Source organism: Myotis brandtii, unplaced genomic scaffold (genome assembly GCF_000412655.1).
Source record: "Myotis brandtii unplaced genomic scaffold, ASM41265v1 scaffold246, whole genome shotgun sequence".
Taxonomy (NCBI): domain Eukaryota; kingdom Metazoa; phylum Chordata; class Mammalia; order Chiroptera; family Vespertilionidae; genus Myotis; species Myotis brandtii.
The window spans coordinates 202589-211665 of NW_005359310.1; the positions used below are offsets into that span (position 1 = coordinate 202589).

General features: G+C 63.8%; 1 protein-coding gene across 1 annotated transcript in view; it reads left to right on the plus strand.

Moving 5' to 3' along the window:
• PTH1R (parathyroid hormone 1 receptor) overlaps positions 1 to 4097 on the plus strand; it is a 15273-nt gene extending 11176 nt beyond the window's left edge. The window contains 8 exon segments of the mRNA XM_014540520.1: positions 1 to 37; positions 40 to 211; positions 1523 to 1583; positions 1883 to 1949; positions 2191 to 2285; positions 2864 to 3005; positions 3090 to 3131; positions 3572 to 4097. The exon segment at positions 1 to 37 is cut by the window's left edge and continues 17 nt beyond it. Of these exon segments, the coding sequence (XP_014396006.1) occupies positions 1 to 37; positions 40 to 211; positions 1523 to 1583; positions 1883 to 1949; positions 2191 to 2285; positions 2864 to 3005; positions 3090 to 3131; positions 3572 to 3949 (994 nt within the window). The 3' untranslated portion in view covers positions 3950 to 4097.
• Positions 4098 to 9077: the final 4980 nt, after the last annotated feature.

Consider the following 9077-nt stretch of genomic DNA (forward strand, 5'->3'; position numbering starts at 1 on the left):
CCCAGCCCCCACCCCCCCAGGGGCAGCCGCCTCTGGCTAACACCGCTGGTCTTCTAGGCGGGCTGCCGCGTGGCCGTGACCTTCTTCCTCTACTTCCTGGCCACCAACTACTACTGGATCCTGGTGGAGGGGCTGTACCTGCACAGCCTCATCTTCATGGCCTTCTTCTCCGAGAAGAAGTACCTGTGGGGCTTCACAGTCTTTGGCTGGGGTACGCGGGGCAGGGGCACAGGCAGAGGGACCACGAGGCTAAGATACCCACACAGCATAGCCTGTCCGGGAGCAGAGCTTGGCTGGGTGGGGTTCACCTGGACTGGGCTCAGCCCGGAGTTGGGGCTCAGCCCGGAGTTGGGGTGAGAACTCTCCCGTCAAGATTCAGCTCAGGCCCTGGCCGGTTTGGCTCAGTGGGTAGAGTATCGGCCCTCGGACTGAAGGATCCTGGGTTCGATTCTAGTCAAGGGCATGCTCGGTTGCAGGTTCCCCGCCCAGGTGTCTCCCTCATTGATGTTTCTGTCTCTACCTTTCCCTTGCATTCTCTCTAAAAATCAATGGAAAATACCCTCGGGGGAGGATTAACAACAAAAAGATCCAGCTCAGGATCAGAGTGGGACCCTGGGTCAGAGGTCAGCCTGGAGCTGGACTTGGGATCTGGGACCCCCCCCCCCCAAGAACCCTGACTGTGAACACCAATCCCGTGTGAAGCTGCCCGCGGGGCCCATGCCCCCCCTCCCCCCAGCTTCATGCACAGCCCCCCTGCAGAATGGGCAGCTGGGCCTGCCCTCCTCCCCTGCGGGCTCTGGGATCAAGTTGCTGATAATTGTCCATTATTGTTGGCAGCTCCAGGGCCTGGGCTCTGGGCAGCTGGCCAGACTGCAGAGGGGCAGGTCTGGTGCTGGAGCCCTCTGTGCTCAGCACCCAGAGGCCCTCAGATCAACAGCCACAGCCTCCTGCTCCTTGGCACACACTCTGACCTTGACCTCGAATCTGGGCCTAGAGGGGGGGGGGCACAGAGAAGCGTAACCCAGGTCACTCCCTCCCCTCCCAGAGGTGCTCAGGCCGAGACTGGAGTGAGGGGATGGAGGGTGGGGACCTGGGCTCCCTTCCTAGAGGCAGAGCTCGCCCAGAGGTGCCAGGGGCCATCTGAGCCGGCATCGGCCTGGGCACACCAAGGTTCCCCCGTAATAGGCTCCCTCCCCCCCCAGGACACCCCCACCCCAGAGCAGCGCCCTGTGGGGAGGGAGGAGGAACAGCCTGGCATGGCTATTTCTGACTGGGTTTCACCGTGTGCCCCACAGGGGGCTGTACGTGTAGGGGGTGCAGAATCGCGATGAGGCAGAGGGCTGGGTGGGGCCTCAGGGCCTGTCACCAAGCAGCTTGTGTGCCTGGGGAGAGGGGTCAGGGACAACGGGGGGCAAGCTGGGGGTGGTCAGGGGACGAGGGGAACGGGGCTGGCATGGTGGGCTGAGAAGAAACCTGGAATAGCATCTGAGGCCCTCACACGCTGTCCCCTCTCTGCACACAGGTCTGCCCGCCATCTTCGTGGCTGTGTGGGTCGGGGTGAGAGCCACCCTGGCCAACACGAGGTAGGTCCAGGCGGAGAAGAGGCTGGGGTAACACAGGCCAGAAACACCCCTGGCACCCTCTTCCTCTGGGAAGCGGATGACGGGGCCTCCTGCGCCCCGGCCCCAAGTGGCCCCAGCTCAGGGTCACAAGAGGCTACTTCAAAATCGGTCTCTGAGGTTGGCCTCACGCCTGGCCACACCTCGCATACCCTGACCTGTGTCCCCAACAGCTCATGTCAGAGTAGACCAGCTCTGGGCCTGTGGGCAAGCTCTGGGTGGGAGCAGGACGGGGTGGGGGCTGACGCCTCAACCTCCCGCAGGTGCTGGGACTTGAGCGCCGGGTACAAGAAGTGGATCATCCAGGTGCCCATCCTGGCCTCCATTGTGGTGAGCAGGGGTGGCCACAGGGCTGGGTGGGAGCCTTCTTGGACCCCAAGGTCTCAGCCACAAGGCCTGAGAAGCAGCTGGTCTCCATCCCGCCCCCGGTCCTAATGGGGAAGCCGAGGCCCCATGGAGCCCCTGGAGATGCCGTGGCAGAGCAGGGCCTCGGCAGGGCCGTGGACCGCCCCCCCTCCTTGCCCCCGCCCTGTTAGGAGGGCATGGAGACTCAGCCCCCCTCACTCCACAGGTCAACTTCATTCTCTTCATCAACATCGTCCGGGTGCTGGCCACCAAGCTGCGGGAGACCAATGCCGGCCGGTGCGACACTCGGCAGCAGTACCGGTGAGCACCCACCATGCCAGGCTCCTCAGAGGTCAGAGGTCAATATCCAGGCACCACATACCAAAGACAAGACTGAGGCTCCACGAATGAGCCTGTTTCAGGGGAAGGGCCCGACTCCCGACTCCCTGATTGGCCCCGCCCAGAAGTGATGGGCGCTCTCCTGGCCTCTGAGGCACCCCAAAGCCAACCTGGGCCACTCAGTGCCAGGCCTGCACTGGAGCTGGGGTTGCAAGGGCGGGACAAACCCAGCCCTCCCCTCAGAAAGCTGGTTCGGGGGAGCCCGAGGTACAGGTGGGCAGTGGCGGCTCAAGGTGCTGACACCTGAGGAGTGGGTCCTGGGATCGTGAGGTGCAGCTGGGCAGGGGCGGGCGTGACGAGTGCCAGCAGAGGGAGCAGCAGGGACTACAGTTCACTCCAGGAACACTTTGCCCATGAACTAGCTTGTCCTCCACTGGTGGCCAGAGCCTCAGGCCCCGTGGTGGCTTCTGGAGCCCGGGGCCGGCGGGTGGGGAAGAGGGGGCAGCGTGCCCGTCGAGGGGGACGTGGTGTGGCCCTGACCTGCTGCCCTGCTGGCCCAGGAAGCTGCTCAAGTCCACGCTGGTGCTCATGCCGCTCTTCGGCGTCCACTACATTGTCTTCATGGCCTTGCCCTACACCGAGGTCTCAGGGACACTCTGGCAAGTCCAGATGCACTACGAAATGCTCTTCAACTCCTTCCAGGTGAGGGGCTGGCCAGGTGGGCGGGGCTGCCTGCTCCCCACGACTGGGCTGACCCTAGCTTCCACGCCTCTCTCCTCCCTACAGGGATTTTTTGTCGCCATCATATACTGTTTCTGCAACGGCGAGGTAAGTGGTGGGCAGCGGCAGGCGAGGCAGGGAGGACGCAGAGGCACCAGGGCTCCCGAGCCCTGCTCCTCCCGTACTCCTGCCCGGTTCTTCTCTCTGTCCTGGAGGCAGAGAGATCTTTCCAGATGGTTCTGGCTCAGGATGTGCTAGGAGTTGTGGGCTCACCCATCTCTGGGGTAGCCCAGTGTCTTCCCAACCCCAGGGCTGAATGCTCTGCCACCGAGTCGGGGGCACCTGAACCGCAGAGGTGCTGGGTGTGTCCCCTGCCTGCAGCCAAACACCGTGGCCTGGGCCTTGGAATTTTCCGGGAATTTGGAATTTACCCATCTCCCTCCAGGGCTGTGCTGTAGGGGCCGGGGTGGGGGCACTGCTGGGCTTGGGGTGACGGGTGACAGAGGGGTCAGGGGCACTCCTGAGGTCCACCTCCTCCTGCCACCCAGGTCCAGGCTGAGATCAAGAAGTCATGGAGCCGCTGGACACTGGCCCTGGATTTCAAGCGCAAGGCACGCAGCGGGAGCAGCAGCTACAGCTATGGTCCGATGGTGTCTCACACGAGCGTGACCAACATCGGCTCCCGCGCGGGACTCGGCCTGCCCCTCAGCCCCCGCCTGCTGCCTGCTGCCACCACCAATGGCCACCCACAGCTGCCTGGTCACACCAAGCCGGAACCCCCGGCCCTCCAGACCTCACCGCCAGCCACAGCTGTGCCCAAGGACGCCAGCTTCCTCAACGGCTCCTGCTCGGGGCTGGACGAGGAGGCCTCTGCGCCCGAGCGGCCACCCGCCTTGTTGCAGGAGGAGTGGGAGACAGTCATGTGACTGGGGACCAAGGGTTGGACCTATGGACATAAGGGCGGACAGACGGACCAAGAGACGGATGGTCGGTGGTGGCCCACTCATGACTGAGCTGGGAGGACAAAACAAAAGAAAAAAAAAAAGAAAAAGGAAGCTTCCTGCTGTGGTCTGAGCTGGGGCCTTGAGTCACTCCAGGGGGGAGGGGCTGGGAGCCGCCTCGGGGTTCTGTAGTCTCACCTCAGGAGGGGTCTAGCGATGTGGGCCAGGCCCTGGGCCCGGGACCAGGGCACCGTCCAGTAGGAGGGCCTGGGGCAGCTCAGGGTCCCTTGGTGCCACACGCTGACCAGTGGGCCCTGCAGGAATGGGCCCCAGCCTTTCCCTGTCACCAGCTGCCCCCTCAGCGCTCCCCACCCAGGCTGCCTTTGGCCAGGCTCCCCCAGCAGCCGCCCACCGGCCCCAAGTCACTGTCCACCCAGGGCCAACCTCAGATCCTTCAGGTCCCTGGCCACCTCCCCACCCCAAGCCTGAGGCCCCCCCTGCCTATCTCATGGCCATGCTGTGGCTCTTGGGGCCTGGGACACTCGGGGAGCCCCCATGTGACCGCCACCCCAGCCCAAATCTGACTCCCGGGATGCAACAGGTGCAGGGGCTGTGCCTGGGCACCCGGGGGAAGGTCGGTTGGGGCCCTGCTCTGGCTCAGGGCTGTGGGAGCCAGAGGGCTGGCCCATGGGATTCTGCACTCGGTCACTGAGCATCCCACCCAACACCTCCCTTGGCCCCTAGAATGGCAGAGGCCCTCGACCCGACCACAGTCCTGAGCTCTGGCCGGCCCTTCCCTCCTCTCAGCTCAGGCCGTGTTCTCCTCCAGGGACTTGGCATCCGGGAAGTGCTCCCCAACTCCAACAGCAACCCCTCATTGGAGGCTGGGCGAGCCAGGACCCCGGAGGTGGCATGGCACCCAGCAGCCCAGGCCCCGTCCGCCTGACCTTCCAGATGGCAGGCAGGGCAGACAACTGTCCAGAGGCCTGGGGCTCCCCGTGGCGACCTGCTCGGGATGGTGAGGGGCACAGGCCGGGGCCTGAGGGCCCCTGAGCCACAATGAGCAGCAGGGCTGCCCGTGGGAGAGCAGCAGAGTCCCCGCTGTAACATGGAGGCAGAGGGGGCCCCAGGGGCAGGGCAGGCAGGTAGCCAGGCGGGAGATGGTGAGGGGTGGGGGGCACTGTGAGGGAGGACCCCCAGTGAGACCCCAAGCCCCCCAGGGGTGTCTGAGGCCCTCCCCAGCTCAGACCACTGGGTCTTTCAGGCAACTCATCCACCCACCCCACAGGCAGTCATGGGGCCTGAGCGGCTGGGCCCAGGCCCATCTTCCAGCTCAGACCCTCTGGAGGCCTCTGAAGTCCAGTCGTGAGCCCCCTCACCCTGAACATGCTGACCAGGCCCCTAAGAACGGGTGCCGGGACTGAGTGAGCCCTCCTCTCAGACTGGATTCCCTCTGGCACAGGGTTCAGCCTCGCCCGCAGTCTGGGGCTCTCCACCCAACGCAGGGCTGTGCGCACCTTCCCTGCAGATGGACCCCAGAGTGCGCTGGGCGCCCACTCAGCCAGGGTCCCCAGGCCAGGCCAGGCTTCCAGATCCAAGCAGACGCCTCCAGGTGAAGGCCAGCCCTCCCTCCTCAGGCTATTTGCACCCAGGCCTCCCCCTCAGGCTGGGCATGCCCCCCCCCCACCCCCGGCACTGGATGCCAGGGCAGGACCTCTTACCGCATCCAGGCCCCTGGGGCAGGACCAGGCCTCCTCCCTGAGACAGGACCTCCTGGGCCATGGCTGGCCGCCCCACCCGGCCTCGAGCCTCACCCGGGCCATCCAGGTGCTGGCAGAGGGGGCTCCCAGTGGGCCTGGCGGGCAGTCAGGACCCTGTTTGCCTTGAGCAGGGGCTGGAGCCAGGTGGTCACTTCTCCCGTCACGGCCTCGCGGCCCGGCCAAGCCGCAGGGAACATGTAAACACCAGCAAGGCGGCAGCTGGGAGGAGGGAGCCCAGGACCCCGGCCCCGGCCGCCTCGGCCTCAGTGTCCAGGCACCTTGTGGGCTACCCTGGACTCCAGCTCCCACCTGTGAGAGGGGCCTCTGAAGACCCCTAGAAGGATGCCCCCTCCTGGGGGGCCTAGAGCACAGGCCAGGCTGCAGGGGCGGCTGGTGAGCCCACAGCTCCCACGCAGAGTGGCGTCTGGGGGAGTCCAGGGTCATCAAAGGGACGGCTGTGCCCATCTTCAGCCTGCAATGCCTTCTACACCAGCGGTCGCCAACCAGTGGTCCGCGGACCATGGTGGTCCGTGAGGTCTGAAAAGTTGGCAACCGCTGTTCTAGACGAAGGCCGAGCTGGGCCCATCAGAGTGGGCAGGTGTGATGACCCACACACTTTAGTCCTTGCCTGGGGTCATGGGAGGGGCAGGCAGAGGAAGGGGACCGAGTGGGTCCTGGCTCTGGCTGGGTTGTTAGAAGGCAGGTCTGCAGGCGGGGACCCAGGCAGAGGGGGCTGAGTGGGTCTCGCTGAGCACACAGGCAGGTGGGTCCTCAGCCAGCGCCGCAGAAGCCAGCCGAGGCTGCCATGGCCAACGGAAACACGCCTGGCTGGGCAGAGCTGCTGCTGGCAGAGGGCTGGGGAGCCGGGCCTGGGCCTGGCCGCCTCCCGCCCCCAGGCTGGGTTCTGCCTGCCTGGGCGAGGCCCTTAGCCTTCCCTCGGGCAGACGAGTCCACCTTCACCAGCCTCAGCCCTGCAGGGGAGGGGGTGTGGATCCTGTGCAGCTCCCAGTCCAGGGCCTGAGGGTCAGGCCAGGGGCCGGGAGGCAGAAGACAACTGCAGGCCTCCACCTCCCATCCGTGGGGGAAGGGCCCTTGGTGTGCCCGCATTAATTAGGCACCTCCTGCTCCGTTAGTGGGTACAGGTGGGTTCCATCCCCTCCCCAAGTCCTGAGTGGAAGTTCCGTTCAGTCCTCAGAGCCACTGGGGGAAATGTGGCCTACAGCCCGGGGGGGCTCCCGCTGGCCTTGCTGCCCAGTGGTGAGGAGGGGACAGGCCAGGCTGGTTCAGGGCATGGGAGGGTGGGCTCATGGCCACCCAAGCGCCCTTCTCAGAGCCTCAGAACCTGTGGTCCAAACCCTCCCGGACCCTGGTACACGAGGCCCTTCAACTGGCCCCTCGACCCCCACGCTGAGCTCTGCAGGCAGCCCTGACCACCTGCCCCTCCCAGATCCTCTGTCCAGCAGCCTTTTCCCGCTCCAGCATCGAGTCAGGCAGCCTGGGTGAGCCACAGTCAGGCGACCTGCCCCAAGCTCCCCCACATCAGTGACAGAGGCGTGCAGTGTCTGTCCTGTGTGTGTGTATACATTTGTACATGTGTGTATATACTTGTATGTGTGCCTGTCTCGTGTCTATTTGTGTCAGTTCCTGGTTCTATTGTATGTGTACCTGTATCTGTCCGTTTTGTATGCATTTGTATATGTATCTATATGTCTACACGTCTTTTGGTGTGTCTGTGTGTGTGTGCCTGTGTATGTGTGTCTGTGTTTGTATGTATGTCTATGTGTGTGTGCCTGTGTTTGTATGTACATCTGTGTGTGCCTGTGTATGTGTATCTGTGTTTGTATGTGTGTCTATGTGTGTGTGCCTGTGTATGTATGTGTTTGTATGTGTGTCTATGTGTGTGTGCCTGTGTTTGCATGTACATCTGTGCGTGTGTGTCTGTGTTTGTATGTATGTCTGTGTGTGTGTGCCTGTGTTTGCATGTACATCTGTGCGTGTGTGTCTGCGTGGACCCGTGGTCTGAGAACGCCGCCTGTGGGTGGAATTTGGCCCTGAGTCATGTTTGGTTTGGCCCTCGCGGTATTTTCAACATCTTGAGCCAACATTTAAAATCAGGATATTTCACATAAAAATTCAGCTTTCCAGTTTCTCTTAAAAATTCAGAAGCCCTGGCAGCCTGGGCCTGCGTTCCCAGGAGGCCACTCTCATGCCCCAGCCCACGGCCTCCCCACTGGCTGCTTGGCGCCTTGAGGAGGACTGTGACCCAGTGTGCACAGTGTGTGTGTGTGGGGGGGGGGCTGTGTGCCTGCATGGGCATGTGGGTGGGTGTCTGTGGGGGCTTACCTGTGCGGGTGCACGCATGTGTGCACAGGGGTGCGTGGCCGCACTGTGACCATGTGGCATGTGTGGGCCACTGTGGCCAAGCGCCTCTGCACAGGGGCCTCTTCCGGCCTTGGAGGGATCGGATTCCGGCTCCTGGCTGGGCTGCCTTGCGGGATTTATTTCTGTCTGTGCCCACAAGAGGCCTGAGTAATGGGAACTTTTAAAGAAAACCAGTAAATACAGAGAAGGGCAGGCTGGCCGGGAAATGCAGCCCGACACCCTGCCCAGCCCACGGTACCGAGGCCAGGCCTGCGCACACCCACTCCTCTATGAATCACCCACTTGTCGGTCCCGGCCCATCTGGTGGGTGAGCCCCCAACATCCTCCTCACACACACCACCTGGATGGCCCGAGACAATAGGCATCTTGGAGCCAACAAATGCTCAGGCCTGGCTGGGGGCTCAGGGGATGGGACCCTCCAGGTGGGCCCACCTGCCAGGCTACTGGGCTCCACACCCTGGTATTCTGCCCACACCCCACGTGCCCACCCACACGTGCCCACCCCTCACATGCCCACAAGGGACGAGGCTGCCGGTGCCTGGAGGGCTGGTGCTGTCCCAGGGCTGGGAGGCACTAAGGCACTCCACTGGAGACCAGGCCCCAAGAAGCCTGTGCCTGGAGCCGGGGCAAGGCCAGCATGGGGTGGGGGTGGGGCTGGGGTGCTGCTGTCCCCAGGACACGGCCCCCACGGTGCTGGGTTCTGGGCTGACTGAGCCCCACTCTCGGGATCATCTCTGGTATCAGCCACTTAAACGACACAGACCCTGTGGGGAAGGGGGTGGGGTGCATTGCACAAGACACTTCAGCTGTGGGAAAGCAGGCTGCACTGACCCACACAGGGCTGCCAGGGCCCCGCCAGTGTCTTGCTGCCCCCCAGTGGCCGTGTGAAGACAGGGGATAAGGCTCATGGAGACTCTCCTGCCATCTCGGTTCAGGGGCTCTCGCTGTGCCCTGAGGACCAGATCCCACCA